Below are 19,034 nucleotides of genomic sequence, written 5' to 3' on the forward strand. Positions count from 1 at the left end.
TGAAGTAGCCTACAGGCGAAACCAGTCATCAGAAAATAGTGAAATTTTGTGGAAGACTTCTCAATGAAGTGATTGGAATTTGTTTAAGGGGGAAGGGAATTAGTTGCACATGTCGCCACCAGAAGGCGTTTTATTAAGAAATGACACATTTAGGCAAACGTTTACAATTCTAACAATTGTTAAACACTTATAGAATTTTTACTGGAACAAAACATGTTCCACATGATGGCCATCATTTTCAGATACCGTGTGAAATCGCAAGATGGCATGCTCCACAACTGATCGAAGTGTGTGCGGGGAGATGTTCAGCACGTGGCGTGAAATTGTGCCTGTAAGGTCAGGTAAAGTTCTTGGATTTTGACGACTTACCAGACGTTTCAAATGCCTCCAAAGCCAAAAACCGCATGGATTAAGGTCCGGGAATCGGGGAGGCCATAGATTAGGGGAAATGCCGGCTGATGACTCGTTCTTCTGTAAAATGTGTTTTAGGAACATTCTTAACACACTTCAACCTAGGCGGATATAGACTTGGAAGTCTGGGGATGCCCCCCCCCCCCCGTATTTGCATAAAGATTGTGTCTACAAGGCAGTGACGTGCTTGCCGAGCCGGAACAATTTCGTTCTGTAACAGCAATGCATATCGCTTCCTGGTGATCGAACATGTCACGATCTGACGAACGTAACTCCTCGTAGAAGAGGGACCGAAAATAAATGATTCAGTAAATCCATACCATACCGTCACTTTTGGTGAATAGCAGAGGATATTCCAAGGCCATTCTGAATCGACCTCAACGCGAATTAGAAACTGCGGTGAGAACCAGAGTAGAGTGTCGTAATCGTGGAAGCAACCGCTGCACAAGTGAAAGTTTGTACGGACAATATCGGAGGATATTCCGCATGATCTTATGGACAGTTGAACGTGGTCTATCCAACGCCTGTGCTGCACGCCTGATACTAGTGCTATCACGAGAACTTAAAGCTCTGTCCTCTTCCACCTGAAGCCAAAACTACTGTACTGCGTGTATAGAAACGGGTTTTCTTCCTCTTCCAGGACGAACAGCCAATGATCCTGAGGTTTCAAATTTCGTTATCATACTTCAAAGGTTTTTAAAATTCATTGAACCTTTTCGAATCCTCTTCCAAGTCCGATATTTAAGTAGAGCAGTTACTACGGAATTGCTGTTTTGGTAAAACAATTTAACCAAGGAAGCGCGATCTCGTAAACTTATCGTCATTGCGAGCAGCAAACACATAGTGAAACTGAAACAAGATCTCCGCGAATGTTTCTAGGGTTTACAACAGCTGCTGCGTGACATCACATAAGTTTACATGTTTACTACAGGTATTCTAAGTGAAACGCCCTCTGGTGGTGACATGTGTAGCTAACCCCCCCCCCCTCCCCGAAACATATTCCCATCACTTCATGTGTGAAGTCCTCCACAAAATTTCACACTTTTCTGATGACTGGTTTCGCCTGTAGGCTACTTTAAAATAGGGTCTTTTAATAATGGACGCCTTGTATATGCGTATATATGAATTGAAATCATCATCGTGGCCCCCCCCCCTCCGACTTCCACGTCTATCTCCGCCTATGATTTGCTACCAGTTTGCCCATATTCAAGAAAATGCCAGAAGTGCGTATTTGCAAAATGCGCACGTATATTCAATTTCAATTCAATTTTATTCATCATATTAACAAAACGTACATTACACAAAATAAAGAAAATCCATTGAAGGGATTGTTGTCGATCTGTACTGGTGGATACAATAATTGTTGAGTTAATTTAATTGTCAGTATTTCATGCTGTATGCAAAGTTCTGCCCTTAGGGGTGTGGGACGGGTCGATTGCATCGGCGTTTCGGAGGGGGAGGGGGGCGTGTATTTACGGTAACAATATCTTTCATCAATTCTGGAATTATTTCTTTCATTTATTCTGAAAATTTTCATCAATTCTGAAATAATTTTTCATTTATTCTGAATTTTTATCAATTCTGGAATTATTTCTTAGATTCTGGAATTTTTTTCATGATTTTTATCATTTTCTGAATTTTGGCGATTCAAATTTCTGAATTTTTCCTCAGAAAAATTTTCTGAAATTTTCTTCTGATTTTCTGAATTGTCCCCCTCTTACATAAGAAAATAATTATCGTGCTTAAGGGGCTATAATTTTCGCACTGTGGCCTTCGTCTGGTAAGGGTGGCTGTCCTGCTGTGTGAGAAGTTGGTGCTGTCATCCATGTTTCTAATTGAGAGTGAAGTATAGTACTTTCGAACGGACCTGGGTTCGAACCGCACCATTACTACAGTGGGTCGGCTGATGTTGGTTTTCTTTGGTTCCGAACTTCGAGGCACAAATGTGAGCTGATGTGCCCGTTAAAAAATCTCGCCCACAGACAGCGACAGGCCTATAACGGTACAATTATTCAATCACTACACTTCACTCATAGTTAGAAAAATTGATGGTTGATGGCAGCACTACACATAACAAGCATTACACAAATACACAAACTTCACATTAGATTCGTAACACGTAAGCGCGCATTCCAATATGTACCAATTCATTAGAAGTTCCGGAGAGGAATGTGGACGCGGTGTGGTTTAGTAGTATTGATTTTAAACGGGCAGATAAGCTCGTATTCACGCCCTGGAAACCGCAGAGAACAGACTTCAGCCGACCGTACGGATGTCGGAGTCCGACCCGAATAACCCGTGACACTGAGTAATTTTTGCAAGAAAATCATTTATTGATTCCACTTCAACCTATCATCATTCCAGACCCACCATGGACAATATCGAATATTAACTTTATAACAGACTCTCTCCCATTTCAAATGACATCTGACTCACATCTGATTCCACCTTTGTTCAAACGGTATGAACAACTCCATTGGTCTAATTGCACTATAATAGCTACAGACGCTTCGAAAAACAACAACTATACATCCATTAGCATTTTTTGTGTGAAAAATTCATGTTGTATTGAAGCTTTGGTTCATAATTGTTCATCTGTATTTTCTGCGGAGTGTTTGGCGATTGCCAAGGCTGCATCTAAATTTATTTCTGAAAAAACTGATTATGTGATCCTGTCGGATAGTAAATCTGCCATCTTAGCACTATCCACAATTAATCTTAAATCTCATTCTGTCATTTTAACCTCTTTTTGTGCATTGGCACATGCGTCTTATAAAGCCAATTCAATATCAGTTGTCTGGTCACCAGGACACAGAAACATCTTATACAATGAAATTGCTGATCGACTCGCACGTTCAGCAGCTAACAACCCTGTCACTCCACCTCCATAATATGCATATATGGAAGATGTTCTGAATTTGCTCCAAAATAAATGGAAACTTCATGTTTACCAATTCATTAGGGACCAATTAAATTACCCTCAGGCTGATGTTTTCTTCAAATCAATTGAAAAGTTTTCACATCATTTTTCAAGACGCAAATATGAGACATTGTTCTACCGATTGTTAGCCAACAGAGCCCCAACCAAAAGTTATCTTTTCCGAATAAATCAGGAACGTTCAGCTAATTGTGATTTTTGCAGTTCTGAAGATACAAATAATCACTTCATGTTTGCATGTTGTAAGTGGGACATTCAGAGAAAGCGATTATTTAAAAATATTGGTATCTCAAATATTCAAGATTATAACTGGATTTCTATCTCGAAAATTGCACCGAAGCTATTAGTTGATGAATTTGAATTATATCTGTCAGCTTGCAATAGATTTTGAATTCTTTCGTTTTTTTTCATTTGTTGATGTTTGTTCTTTATTTTTTTTATATTTTTTGCGAGCTATAATATCTGTTGCAGAAATTTTGTGAGAATTTATATATATATTTATATGGGTATATAAAAAGAAATATATATGTGTATGTATATTTTTTTCTTTTTCCTGTTCAAATTTTTACATGAATTTTGCTTTTTTATTTTTTGATACTAGTCGTATATATTTTTGTTTAATTTTGTTGAAACTGTTTTCTTGTTTTTTGTCTTTGTCTATTCATGATCAATTAGATCTTGTATCATATTTTTCTATTTTCATGTTGTTTTTATAATATCTATTGTTGTTATTCTTCCTTTTTTTTCTTTGCATAAGTCTGTATTGTTTTTTGTATTTTTTATTTATTCAAGTTCTTTGGATTGTTCTCTGTTATAAAATGCCTGTGTTTTATCAATTGTCCTAAAGCCCCCAGTAGGTATAGAGGACTCTAATTTTTCAAGTTCAAGTTCAAGACACTGAGTAATAAGAATGAAAGGAATAAATTTATCTAAATTAACTGTGAGCCACTGAGCTATAAGTAAACTTTACTTATAGCTCAGTGCTGTGAGCATCACTACTGTTCGTATTTATTATTAGGTTCCGCCCCCCCCCCGTTGAAAATCTGAACTTGGAATTTTTTGGAATAGATACACTTAATAGACTGTGCTCTCATCAGAAAAGTTTAATATCCAGGATCACACGCAAATGTAAACAATAACAACAATTTTTTTCGTCCGTGTGAGTATGTGCATTAGAAAAGAAGCTTGATGATGTCGAGGCTGTAATTGGGCTGCACGATGCCGAAGTTTTTAGAAAACATTCAGCTGGGCTTCGTTGCTTGCAGGATCGGCTTGAGAAGGGTGAGGTTGCAATTTGTTGTTTACTCCAAGGCCTAGGGGATGGGGGGGGGGAAATCGCATAGTAATAAGGAAATAATTTAGCTTGAATATGTATTTACTTGGCACAAATAAATACATAATCATATCGGAAGGGGTTGGGGTAAGGATAGGATTTTAAAAATACTGAGTTATATTGAAAAAAAATTACAGAAACGTATTTATATAAAAGGTACATAGAGCCTAGGCCGGAAATTTTAAAGGGGCAGCAAATGTGCGGAATTGAGTGGTTGAGAAATTTAGACTAGATCGCGAGAAGAACGGCAAAACCATAAATATGCCTCTGCCTAGAGAACGAAGGATCAGATGAGTGAGCCACCAAAATAGTGACCTAGAGAGTATGCGAGTGGCCAAAAGAGGTCATTGAGTAACTCAAAGCATGGGAGTGACCAAAACAGTGACCTAGAGCAGGGCCGTAACTAGAAAGGGATAACTGCCCGGGCGGCAAAATTTAGGGGGCAGCAGTTTTAGGTGGGAACAGAGAACACCATTAGAAAATTATCAAATTTTGAAGCTGTGGGGATGGCGAAAATCATAGTTACGGCCCTGCCTATAGAGTGTGTAAGCATGGTAATGACCTAGAGAGTACGTAAGCATGGGAGTAACCAAAGTATGATCTAGAAAATGTGCAAGCATGGGAGTGCCCAAAAAGGGAACAGGTCAGTTTACTCTATAGGCAGGCAGGAATGACCCAAAAGATTGTGCAAACATGTGAGTGACTGAATGAGTGGCCACTCGCACTAGAGAGCAAGGTATCAGTTTAGTGAGTGACTAAAACAGTAACGTAGAAAGTGTGTAACTGTGGTCGTGACTTAGTGTGTAAGCATGGGAATAACCAAGAAAGTGTGTACGAATGGAAGTGACCAAAAGAGTGATCTAATGAGAGCGAGGGATCAAGAGAATGACCTAGAGCAGTGATTCTCAAAGTGAGCACCACTGCTTCTTGGGGGTGGCATGGTGAGGTGTTCTTATTGTCTATTCAGTGTCATGAAGCAGTTCTTTGTTTGACTATTTTGAGAACGTGGGGGCTTAGATCCATGTTCACTAGGGTCTGCGGGAGTCAAAAGTTTTCATACCTATTTACCTAGAGGGTAGGAAACTATGATTGTGACCAAAAGAGTTATTTAGGGACAGAGGCGTATTTACAGGAGGGGTGGGGGGGGGGGGAAAGCAAAGTGGGCTGTAGTCCAGGGTGTAAAGTTTTGGGAATCAGTGGTCCAGAGAATTAGACTGGAATGGGTGAAGTGAGGCGAAACCATAAATCTCCGCTTGCCTCTGTGTTTAAAATGTAGATTGATTCAAATTTTGTAAAGTTTAATTTTTGTTTTTGAATTTCAGTGTTGGCAGTGGATGAAATGTTACCACCCAGTGGTGATTCTGCGTGAAGAATACAGAGTCCTTTGCTTGGGATTGAGCGGTGCTGGGAAGTCAACAATCCTTGCCACTTTGGTTGGTGAGAAAACCAACGGCATCAAACCGACCACTGGTATTGATTTTCTCATGCATACTTCATTTAAAATGAGTTGTTGACTTTGTCACCAATATACAGATCACCAAATTGTCAGCATTTTTATAACCCCGCAAATGCCAACTTGTTAAAAGAGGCAGTTGTTTTCATGTAAAAACAATGTTGACCTTTCTTTATTTCAGTTCATGCCTTGCTGCTATCTTTTGTTTCTTTATCTCAGCTTGTTCATTTCGTTTTTCTCTTGCTTTCCTGTTTTATTATTGCAATGGCATGTTGGTTTTTCAAAACAAAACTTCACTAAAAGACATCTGTGTGTTGGAAATTTCCAGAGTCATTTATCATTGTTCCTGGATTTAATTAAATGAACCATCAAAACTTTTATCATTATTAATCATTAAATAAACACTATCATCAGTTCCAGACATCATTTTCGTCAGAATATCTGGATTTAATGGCGAGCTACAAGTACTGAAAGATTGGTGCAGTGCAAAATCTGACTGTCGCCAAAATCTGTTACTGCCAATTTCACAAATACCCATCTAGCTATGATCAGTCAAATGTTCAAAAAACTTGACTATTGCACCAGCTTTTGAAAAAGCGTACTGCAAACCATATCAGTGTTCTAGTTCAGGAGAAATTTAGCCTTTTGTTTGCAATACATCACTGAAATCAGCATTTGTCAAAGTAGACATTTTAGTACATTTTGCACTTTGCCAATTTCTCAGTGCTTGTAGTTCGCCATTAAATCCAAATATCCTGATAGAGGTGATGTCATCTTATAGCATAGCTACCAAGTCTCCTGAAGGCTCCCAAATTTTTACCCTGTGATTGTAAAAAAAAACCTTACGTTTAGGAAAAAAATTATTCCCAAGAATTTATTTGGAAAAAAATGACAATTGCTGTCATTTTTATTCCCCAAAATGTAATGTAAATTGTTGCTCTCTTGTATCAAATCACAAAAATATATCTTTTTCGAGGGTGGAGGCAGACAAAATCCATCAAATAGTCAGCATCAATTCTATCTTCAGGCTTACAAAATTGGGAAGATGACATTTATCTGCTTTGACCCTATCCAGGGCCGCACCTAGAAAGTTTGTCAGCCAAGGTAAGCAAGTATTTTGGTGCCACCGAGTAATTTAGAAGGAGCAGTTAAAGGGTATATTTGGTACCCCCCTCCCTAGTCTAGAGCAGAGGGCTCCAGATCCACTTGCTCCTCCCTGGTTGTGGCCCTCACCCTCATGTGCTGTTGAGCCTGTATGTCTCCTTGGGGCAGATGGCAATTTTTTTGTTGGCGAGATTTGATCCGAGAGTAGTAATGACAGGTAATTTAACCTGTCACTGACTGGTGATGATTGCAACTTGTCGCTATTTGGCAATGGCTTGCACGATGTTAAGTTTTAGCAAAGGGAAAATTTTGTTACAATTTTATTTCTACTAATGAATAATTCCTACAATGTTTTTTTTTAAAATCCCTTTTATATTTCCTTTTTTTTTTTTTTTTTTTAAAATTGGGATTCGCTTAAAAACCTCCCTGATTCTCATTCTCCAAAATTGGCAGCCATGTTATAGGATTTTTTTTCTTCTGTAAAATCGAATTGTTGCCAAAATCTGTAACTGTCAATTCCAAATATATATTCTGTAACTGTCAATTCCAAATATATATTCTGTAACTGTCAATTCCAAATATATATTCTGTAACTGTCAATTCCAAATATATATTCTGTAACTGTCAATTCCAAATATATATTCTGTAACTGTCAATTCCAAATATATATTTTTAATGAACGTGGATTCCAGCGATGCATTGCAAACAAAAGGAAAATATTTCTCCCGAATGCGATACGTTTTATTGAAGGCACTTTTGAAAGCTGGTGGAATGGATAAGTTTTTATAAAATTTGACCAATTTTAGCTAGAAGGGTGTTTACGGATGCAATTACAGATTTTGGTGGCAGTTTGATTTTACACTTTTTCAATCATTCAGCACTTGTAGCTCGTCACTAAATCCAAATATTCTGATGAAAACGATGTCACCTTATAGGAATTTTCCTGCTCTTTTCATTCCATTTCATTTGGCAAATTATGTGCATTTCACCCTATCTATGCACAGACCTAGATGTAATTTTATAGCAGTCTCTGACCCCTACTGAGGCGTTAGACATATACAGTAATAAAAAAGTCTAATGCTGCTGTTGAGGTATGGCAATAAACTGTATGTCCAGGTATAATTAGACTTTTGTGTGACTAAAGCAGGAATAAAATAATCAAATCAAATGATTGCAATGGTCCCTGGAAATGTTATTAAAACAAGATATCTCTGGTATGAAACTTGATCAAAGAACTGTTTTCAAAGCCTGAATTGCTGGTGATTGTGATGCTCTGTAGTTAATTATTCTTTTAACTAATTTTCACCATTATTTAATATACAAATTTAACATGCAGTAATTAAATTTCAGGGTTCAATATAAAAACGCTACCTTTCAAGGACACTATATTAGACATCAAGGAAATTGGCGGTGAGTAACATTCCAAATGAATCCTGTTTCATTAGCATTATATCACATCATTTTATGTAGGATTTTTTCTAAATTATTCATGAAAAAGTTCAAAGTGGCAGGGCTGTAACTAGATACAGTCAAACCTAAATTTTTGAAAAACCCAGCAGGAGTTTTGTTTGTTTAACCAGTCAACTGTCCAATTAATTTCTCCGAGCGGTACCCACAGTGCCCACTTTTTTTTTAAAGATGTGTGCACTTTTTCCCCTTTTTTTGGAAGTTTGAAATATTAAAATATTTTTTTTATAGCATGTTTTTTTATAGCTCGAATGTGTCGAGACATAATATGACACCCCAAAAGTGGGGAGGGACAGTCATAATGTCCTCTGACTAAAAGAAATGCTGTTGATGGATTTACTGGCTTCCAGTCGCAAGTTATCAAACCCATTTGCTCACCAATAAGGTGTTAAGTGAGATGACTCACTCCGATGGATATATATATTATTTCACAATAAGATTCTCATTTCTTTTTCTTTTTGTATCCTGTGTATATAATATGGCAAGTTTAAGGTAACAGATGAGATGACATGGGGGGGGGGGCTCAATTTCTTTTAAAACATACCTCCATCCTAATATGTGTGTGTACATTCATCTTAACTAAACCCTGAAACTTCTCCAACTCCTAATCCCACCTCGTCTGTAATCACCACAAAATTTGTTAATCGCGACAGTACCCAGTTGTCCGGGGAAAATATGTTGTAAACGTTTGTATGGGTTTTTTTTTTTTTGACACAAAATAAAGTGTTCCAGACTCTGCCTTGAAGCTGGGCTGGAAGAGATCTCGGCAACGGGGTAAGTCCAGTGGCAAAGTTCTGGCGTTCATTCATTCATTGTTGATGGATTTATGTGGAACCATAGTAGTTGAACCTTTGCTAAAAGACATATGAGTAATAAAACAGATGCATCTTCGCAAGGGAGTTGGAAATTAAAACAAAAACGATGGGGATGCAGCTTTGCAAAACATGACAAAGATAATAGTAATAATAATCTCAGACCTTGAATTATAATTGTCAACTCCATCTAGTGATGAGATAATAAAGTAGAAGGATGGCTGTACAGAGATGGCAGCACATGTATGACAAATTATTTCTTCATATCTATGTGAAAAAGGCTGAAAAGTCTGCATGTCAGTAAATGCCATCGTAGGCAATACCATTACTTATATCAGCGACGGCAAATGCCGTCTTAACCACTTGATTGGTGAAAAAGACTGAAAAAAGTCTGCGCGTTTGCAAATGTCGTTGTAGGCACCAACATTACGTATGGCAGCGACGGCAAACAGCATCGTAACCACTTGACTGGTTAATTGATAAAATCATTGAATTAAGGGGTACCACCTCTGACTTGAATGATGGGAAGACGGTGAATTCACCATCAGACCTGTTTCCCGCCCACAAGTTGCGACTCTGCTACCAAGCATAATACGCAAATGTATCTATCATACTTGTAGTGATTGGTAATTAGTCTGTATTTTCACATGCATGGTGTCTCCCTGTTATCAGGAGGTGAGAATGTAGTCAAGTTTTGGAGCAAATATTTTGAAGACCAGCATGGCCTCATGTTTGTCATCAACTCCTCTTGCAGTGATGAGGAACTGAAACAGTCGGTTGAACAGCTGCAGTTAGCTTTATCGGATAAACTTCTGAAAGGGTTGCCATGCCTCATTCTAGCCACACATCAAGGCAGCTCACCTGAGAGGAGTAGAGAAGAGGTAAGTTTGGTGGTATCTGTAACCAGTGTTTTTTTTCGAAATCAGAAGAATAAATATCTGTTCTGTGGGAATGAACATTCACATTTAGTTTTAGGATACTTACTGTAACCTCTCACTTGTGTGTCGGTGCAATGAAACAAGAAAAAAAAAGATGTATAAGTGAGATAGGTGTATAAGTCGGGGCTTGACAATTCGCAAAAAAATCTAGGCACTAAAAAATTTGTACCTGAAGAAAAAGGTCCAAAATAATGCTTCTTTTGACTTTTTCAAGGCATAGTGACCCTCATTCATGTTGGCAGATATTCTGCTATAAATTCCAAACATTTTGTGCTGCTCTCAGCCTGCAAAATAAAATTTTAGTTGCCAATATTTTGTCTCTATTGAAAACAAAAATTTCTGAATAATTTGCCATTGATTGCAACTTTTTATCTTTATCGCCAATCTCTCATCACATCAATTTAATTAACCCCCTTCAGTTGAAATTCCTAGCATCCACGGAGTAGTATGTTTTGTCGATACTGATAAGTTTCACTTATAGATACCACAGAATCCCTCCTTGAGGTGTACAGAGTGCAAAAGAACTTCCAAAGGACTCCCCACTCTGACTGATATCCACTCAGCCATAAACAATGATTAAGTCGTACGAAAGGAAAGGATGAATGCGCTCTCGAGCACAAATATAACAAATGCAATTAGCTTTAATAGCTTGTTTATTGATGATATTTTTACTCTTTGTAAAAGATTTTCTGAAAAACAATCAAATTTTTTGTCCAAAATAACTGAGAGGTACATCACAAAATGAGTCACATAAATGAAAAGTCATATAAATGAATGATAAATATTATTATCCTCCTATATCTTTGGGCAGGAGTGCAGAAAATCATTTTATAACTGAGAGGATGCATATACAAGAGATTACTGTGTATTCACGTTTTCTCAATGAGATATGGTCACCTACTCGTGCTGAGAATTTTATTTTCGTAACATTAATTTTTATTTATTGTGATTTTCTTCCATTTTCACCAATACTTATCAATTAATTTGAAAAGTTGTCGAAACTTGATTTTTTTGGCTACATTTAGTGATATCTGGTATTTCGGATACTGCTTTCCCATATTTTTCCTGAAATATGGGTATAATTTCCTGTTTGAACAGATAAAGATATAGTTCTCCAAGCATGAGATGAGACAGCTACGTCCTGTGAAACAATTCTAGTTTTTCTACAATTAGAAGCCAAACAACAAAGCTTAATTGCTGGTGAGGAATTCTTGATGTGCAGTTCCCTTACCTAAAAGAAAAAAAATATGGAATCGTCATATACTTAACCAAGTCTTGTCTTGTGACTGTGGACTATTCCATGCTCGAGTGGCGTGGTGGTATGATGCTCATCTACCACCGCGAAGGTTGCTGTCACGGTCCTGGGTTTGAACCCGAGGAAGTATATAGATAAGATATTTTCCCTAACGAATTCGAGGCGACCACCGATAGATAGCGCCTTCATTTCCAACCCATCTCATTAATGGCAGTAAATCGCCATGCAGCGATATGGCCAGAGTTGGTGTTTGGTGAAGTGTGTGGACTATTCCAATATCAGCTGCAACATTTGAATAATTTTTTGTTCAATTAGAATTGAATTATCAAGTATGACTGCAGACTGCCTGTTCAGCTGTGCTCATCGTAGCTTCAGAAGCACTGATAACATAGCTGCCAAGTCTAATTTGGGAACTTTCCAGAAAATCCAGGCGATTCCCAAATTTCTACTCTATATCCCTGACTTCCGAAATATCACCTCTTTTTATATATCCCAAACTTTGACCATGGTAAAAAAACCTATCTCTAGGGGAAAAAGTTGAAAAAGTTATTCTAAAAGAGTTAATGGGGGAAAATGTCCATTGCCCCCCCCCATTTCATTTTAACGAGGAAGGGTATAGCAATGACTGGTAATTTACCCCATTGTTTTGTGATGATTGGTGATTTTTCACTTATTGACAATGGCTAACATGATGTCATATTTTTCCAAAGGTAAAAAATCCTTATAATTTTACTTACATTGATAAAAAATCCCTACTTTGATGTAAAAATATCCCTTTTATAGTAGTTTGTGTATGGCAGTGGTTCTCAAACTTTTCTCACCCTCTGCTCTTTTTTAAAATCATTCAATAGATGGCAATATGTGTGCAGCCACTGGTTTATGGCAGAGGAAGCAAGATGGAGGATTGTTAATAGAATTCTTGTCAAAAGGTGGGGGGGGGGGGGTTACTCTTAACAAAAAGGTTTGGGAACCACTCCTTATATAGCAATTTTCACATACGGAAATCTATAATTATTTCTAATATTGTTCAATTGCTTCACAGCTTGAGCCGATCTTTCGTAAGCTGATGCACAACAGGAAGTGGCAAGTCAGTACTTGTGGAATCCATGACAGAACTGCCATCGTGAAATGCATCGAAGATTTAGTAATCATGATGACAGGCTTAGAATGAGTGATGAACTACACTCATTTCCATGGCGATCGAGGAGAACTGCAGTGAAATTCGGTACTACTCTGTACATTCATTTCATATGCATGAGATGTGTCATCATCGTGGTTGTATACTTAGGTTATTCCTCCAGCCTATTGTTGAACATGCCTATATTGATGTTTCACATGAATTTATATATATATATGCATGTTGTTTTACATACCCCTGTTATTCGAGATCACCTATTGAATTTTAGCGGTGTTTGTTTAGCAGTGAAAGTTTTTATGGAGCAGTTGATGTTGATTAGCTCGAAGAAAAATATTATTAGATTGAATACTGATACAAAAAATCACAAGAATTGATGGAACACATTTTATAGTTTCTAGTAACGGGAATTCAGGCTTGGGTTTTGTCATTTTCGGTCTGATAAGAAAGCTTTCAAAAAAAGACATGCTTATAGCATGATATTGTGTTTTGAAGTTGTCCGTTATATCCAGTTAGATGTACTGGGATTTGTGTTTGTAATAAGTATGTTTTTTTACTTGATGTAATTTTGAGACCTGGTGTGAATCAGATTGGTGTTATTCGTGTTGCTGAATGCACTCTGGTAGTACAAATGAACCAAAACTGGAAACGATACAGGTAAGATATGCATGGACACCCTACCCTCCAGGCAAAGATGTTTAACTGTGAAATAACAGATGTTTTTGAGCTTAATGTCCATGCAGCGTTTTATGTTGACTATTGAAGACGTATAGTTCAGACCATTATATTGGTTGTTGTAAATGAGCATCTTCAAGATATTAAGTTATTGGAAAGGAATAGTTAGAACGTTTCATTCCACAAAATGTATTGGAAATTGTCATATCTGTGATCATTATAAATTAGTAATTGATAACACTATGTAATGATTTTTGTCTTTGGTTAGCAGACCACATTTCCCAATGGTTTATGACTAAAAAAGACTGAATACGACAATTTTTTGCTTTAAACTATGCTTTTGTGATGAGTAATTCACCATGGGATGATTGACTGAAATATTGAAAATGACAAAAAAAAAAAAATCTTTTCACATAGATAATAATTTTAAAAACTGTAGATAACTTCTTGCATATAAGTCAAGTATCTAAACATTTAATAGACAACAAAATTTTAAATTGGAAAAATAATGTGTGTAAATTTTTCCATCTTTGTTCCCATACACACGTCAGTATTCCCTTTTTTGTTCCCAAAAATAATTACCACGATATTTTCGATGTGTTCTCTTTTATATAGATTCTCGCTCCAAGTTGAGAACTCTGGTGGAGGTTCTCTTTTGGGTAAGCACCCATGCTTTCTCTGAATTTTCCGAGATGAGTGTGAAGAATGCAATGCATCATATGTACTGTAATGAAAGTATTTGAAATACAAAGAACTTTTTCCAAAGAGGTCAAAGACTGATGAAGAAGCTTGGGATATATCTGCCCTCATGCTTAATGGGTTATTAGGTAACCGTTGGACAAAAATCCATCTTGAGCTTGTGGAAAAACATAAAAATCCATACAAAAAATGGAATTTTCGATGTTCTCCAAATGGCACATCGAAAATTCAAAGAAAGCATTGGTGCTTACCCAAAAGAACACCTTCATCAAAGAATTTTCGACTTGGAGCATGTATATAAAAGGGAAAAATACATTGAAAACATATTGTTAATTATTTTTGGGAGCTAGAAACATGAAGATGAAGTATATAGGAATGAAAAATGTGTGCGAAAAAGTCCCATTATTTTTTAACTCTTTAAGTACCAACTAGAAACCACTGAACTCTCCAACATAATGAAAGTGCATTTGGTGGGAATTTGATATGGCGTTTTGATGCCAAAATGCCATATCTTTTTCAACGACGTAGGCTTTCTTTCGATTTTAAGCAGATGCAAACTAAGGGGTATAAAGAAAAAGTTTTGTTCCTGAGAAATCAAAATATCTGGCCTTGTCAATGCTAAAATAAGAAGCTTTTATGGAGGCGAGATACCTCGTCATTGCCGCATAAAGGGTTAAATTTAAAATTTTATTTACACTCAAATTTTATTTTCTGTTATACGTCTAGATACATGACTTGCATTTTAAAAGTTATTTACCAGTTTTAAAATTATCAGAACAAAAAAGGTTTTTTTTTTTCATTTTCAATATTCCAGCCACCCAATCAGCCAATGGTGAATGACCAATTCACAGATATCGATCTCCAGACTACAAAAGCAAAGTTTGAGGGAAATAATAATCATTTTCGGGCTCATCCAGGCTAAGCCAACACAGAAATCACCTCCTACCCTGGAAAAAATGTTGGTTTTTTTTGTATAAAGAACATAATAATTGTCTCGCTCTGGTGGTTTTTTTTTTTTTGTACGTGTTGCTGCTTATTGTAAATCAAAGTAAAATAAGGGTAGGTTGCTTTAAAATAGAGCAGAGTTCCCTCAAAATTTTTTCCCACAGTCAAACCCTGTTGAGAAGAAGTAGAAGAAATCACAATTGTATTGAATTTTGTATTATCTGAGAAAACAGGTGATTTTTGGTTGCAAAAAAAGACTTGTAATCAAATTATGACCATAGTGTGTGAGAATGTTTCAATGTTCTCAAGTTACTGAACACTCTTATCATAGCAAAAAAAAAGTGAGACTGAAATAAAATATAATCGAGTAAATACATATCCCACTGTTAACGTAACAATTTCCTGCATATAATTTGTGTATTATACCTCAACCACTTTCTATACAGGGTGAGATGTCTCGGCATAGAGTAGATGGAAGAAAATACATTCGAGCTCTCCATTTCCTAATATTGTCGAAATGCTTCATTGGTAACCTTATGAACAGGAATTCATTTTTTCCGCTTTACCTCAGCATTATTTTTCTCCTTTTACAGATTGTACGCCGCTGCGGATTATAAGCAGGTAATAACTCAGAGTCTAACTTGATGACGAATCATTATTGAGAAAAAAAGTTAATGTCAACATTTTGTAGATTATTTTTAAATTATAATACCGTATTCCCCCGCATTAGCCGACATGTCGGGAAACATTGAGCGAGACCAGCATGTCGAGAATACCCGTATTTGTCGGAATGCCAGGAAATTCGAATCATAGATTCTGGAAAATTCTTGAATATATTTATTTTAAAAATCCATTAAATCATTTAATTGACTGAATACATACTGTGATCCTTATTAAACCTCGCTTTTCCCGGCATGCCGGGAACGGACCTGGCCCCCCAATATGCAAAAATCTGTGTTGCTCGAGTTTGGCGGCATGCCGGCTAATGCGTTGTAATAGAGTAATTAAGAATCAACGGATAAAATGGAAGCAGTGTTACTAATTATTGCGAAGCTGGGTATCTTACAATCGCTTAAGGAGAGAGTAAAAGAAAAATGATTCTTCTATTTATAAAATTATAACTTCATCGTATAATCGGGAGCTAGTGGTTCACACGTGTGTATTAAGTGGTTATACAGTCGAACCCCCGATTTAACGCCACCATTTATTTTGCAGAATTCTGCCGCTATAACGAGTTTGTCGTAATATCGAATCACGGTTTTATACGGCCTGGATGTGTAAGATTTTTTTACTGAAAATTTCTGGCGCTGAGCGGGTTTGGCGCGACATGGGGGGAGGGGCGCAATAGCGGACTTCGGCTGTATAACTGTGTTACTGCCAAAGCCCGAAGTTGACCACCTTGTGATCTGGGCGGCCCAGTTGATTGGGCCCCTATTTGTCGATCCCTATACATGGATTACTAAATTATCGATATTCAGACTCCTTTGATCGTTAGCGTTGCCATAGATGACCAGTTATGGTTAGCTGTAAATAATTATAAATGACCATAATTATCAACAAAAAATTTGCCAACGCGGCGATGACCCCGAATCATAGGGAGCAATATATATATATGGGCCGGCGAAAGCCCGAATTACGGACATTGGCCGAGTCACCTGGGCTGGCCTGTTCGCTAAGTGGTCAACTTCGGACTTTGGCAGTAACAACTATAATTTTACAACATACATCGTACGGGACAATTATTTCGTATTAACAAATGCTCAACTGTACTCCCCTCCCTCTCATGAGCAAACACATATTGTACCTGTAGCCAATACCGTCCCTCTGTTCCATTCCAGCGTGTCTCCTGCTCCCTGTAGGAAACGCTATATCTCTCTTCGGGAACCACTGAAATAGAGCTTATCGTTCAGCTGCTCAAAGTCTAATACATAAATAAGTGATGCATAATATAAATATTTGCTTGCAGTGGCAGAAAAGAATTGGTGGATTTCATCCTACCTCGACTTACGCACCAATAGAAAGATGAATTTCTATATCGGGAATGCTGCATCATGCTTTATGGCTTCGATTGAAGTATTGTCAATTTTTTTTAAAGTTCCATGCGGGTATTTTGGTTTTTCCTCTTGTATTCAGCATTATGTAACCTTTCAGGGACTATATCTTTATTTTTGAACCTTAAGATTTGTGAGATGTCGAACATGCCAGTTTTGGCATGGAAAAATGTTAACGAATAAAAACGTTTTGTGAGTTGACCTATCAATACACTTAATCATTATCATATACATTAGCAAGGTATGAGCGAGACGTCCAATGGGTATGTCTAAAGGATCCTTTCTGTGGTGGATGAAAATTTATATATTAAAAAAAAAAATGAATACGTCGGAAAATTTCCTGTCTTTAAATTTTGTCTGAATCATTTGCTTTTAAAGTACTTTTTAAAATTGTGAAAATGTCTTCAGTCATTTCAGAACAGTTTGATTTCCTTTTTTCAAATATTTAATCAACTTCTATTTCATATCACAACATTCCCTGATGCATAAGTCCGACTATCGTGGTGCCTTGACTCTATAGATTAATTCGTTCCTTAAACATAGCTACAAATCTTAGGCTAGGATAGACTAACTTCTCGGGCTCAAATGTTAATCTTCCCACATCTAATAGCTTACGCGAGGGCTCCAGGATATCACTCTGATTGCTGGTGCAGAGTTACAGCCTTGTCCCCGAGAGTTACTTACACGTCATGAAAATTTTGGATCCAGTATCTATCAAACTTTCTCATCAAAAATAACAGATTTAAATGGTTTTCGCCACTCCTTCACAATGAGACAATAAACGAATTTTTGGCCTTTATCACAAACATATGGCAGAATAATTCGTCATATAGCTGCTACCACCTGCGCAGACATCCTTCTACTTTATTATCTGGTCATTAGATGGAGTTAAACAATTTAATTTCAAGGTCTGGGGTTATTATTGCTATTATTACCTTCGCTATGCTTTGCGAGGTTGCACCCTCAAGCGTTTATATATATATTCTATATCTTAATAGTTTTGATCACCAGGATGGAGATGAATCAAACACACAATACTGTTGGTTTCGATTTGATCGAGTGTCAAATTAGCTCTGTAGGTTTCATGCTTGTCAGTTGAGACTTCGAAGCATTTCTGCGAGTATTTAATAAAGACACATTCGTAGGTCAAGGTACCACTGTATCGTGCAATATCGCTTCTAGGCAGATTTTCTTTTTATCAGCTAAGCCAACTCTGTGTTTTTTTATATTGCATTTGTTTCTACTAGGTGTGTCTATAATTCAAGTTATATTTTGCTGCTCGTACATGTCTGGTTGTAGGTGGTTATGAGTAATATTATTAGTCTAGTCAAAGTATATAATTCCTGTAATATTTGTTATGCCCGCAACGCAAACTATAAGATGATGTTATTTGTGACATTTTTTGTACATTTATATGTACATTTGGATGTTCACACCACAAAAAAAAAGAGAAAACATAAATGCTGTTTATAAAACTGATCGTGTTTAGCTGTTTTTGTGATGTCCATGCTTTATTTATCACTAAGTGGTTATTCGACCGTGATTACACTATAAAAGGTTAATAAAAGATCTTTTATAAAACTCGAAAATGTTTTAAACAACAACCGTATTGGTTTAAGTTTACTAGTTTTTTGAAGCTTTTTAAAAGATATTTTATCAAACTTTTATAGTGTAATCCCGGCCTTACTCATATTTCATTGGGACACTATCATTGTCTTTTTTCAAGTAGGGGAGAAAAAATCTGAAGTTTGTATGCTGAGGATAGAGGCATCAAAATTGTTGAATGGTTCCATATTGTCCCCCTTACTCCGATGACAT

General features: G+C 36.9%; 1 protein-coding gene across 1 annotated transcript; it reads left to right on the forward strand.

Annotated features, from left to right (window-relative positions):
* Positions 1-4,444: 4,444 nt before the first annotated feature.
* Positions 4,445-14,682, forward strand: LOC149088942 (ADP-ribosylation factor-like protein 15). The gene is made up of 5 exons (XM_089251114.1): positions 4,445-4,630; positions 6,005-6,152; positions 8,590-8,649; positions 10,191-10,399; positions 12,754-14,682. The coding sequence occupies exons 1-5, from the start codon at positions 4,568-4,570 to the stop codon at positions 12,880-12,882; spliced, it is 609 nt and encodes a 202-aa protein (XP_089107240.1). The 5' UTR covers positions 4,445-4,567; the 3' UTR covers positions 12,883-14,682.
* The last annotated feature ends 4,352 nt before the right edge of the window (positions 14,683-19,034 follow it).

The sequence above is a fragment of the Pholcus phalangioides genome, unplaced genomic scaffold (assembly GCF_987345545.1).
Source record: "Pholcus phalangioides strain wild (caught in Gottingen) unplaced genomic scaffold, Ppha-v1.0 ptg000003l_1, whole genome shotgun sequence".
Classification (NCBI taxonomy): domain Eukaryota; kingdom Metazoa; phylum Arthropoda; class Arachnida; order Araneae; family Pholcidae; genus Pholcus; species Pholcus phalangioides.

Excerpts from the sequence above, each read along its gene's own strand:
- LOC149088942 (XM_089251114.1), top strand. The coding sequence starts at position 4,568 with ATGCCGAAGTTTTTAGAAAACATTCAGCTGGGCTTCGTTGCTTGCAGG. Across the intron at positions 4,631-6,004 it reads GCAGGATCGGCTTGAGAAGG|TGTTGGCAGTGGATGAAATG; the intron begins GTGAGGTTGCAA and ends TTTGAATTTCAG. Across the intron at positions 6,153-8,589 it reads CGGCATCAAACCGACCACTG|GGTTCAATATAAAAACGCTA; the intron begins GTATTGATTTTC and ends ATTAAATTTCAG.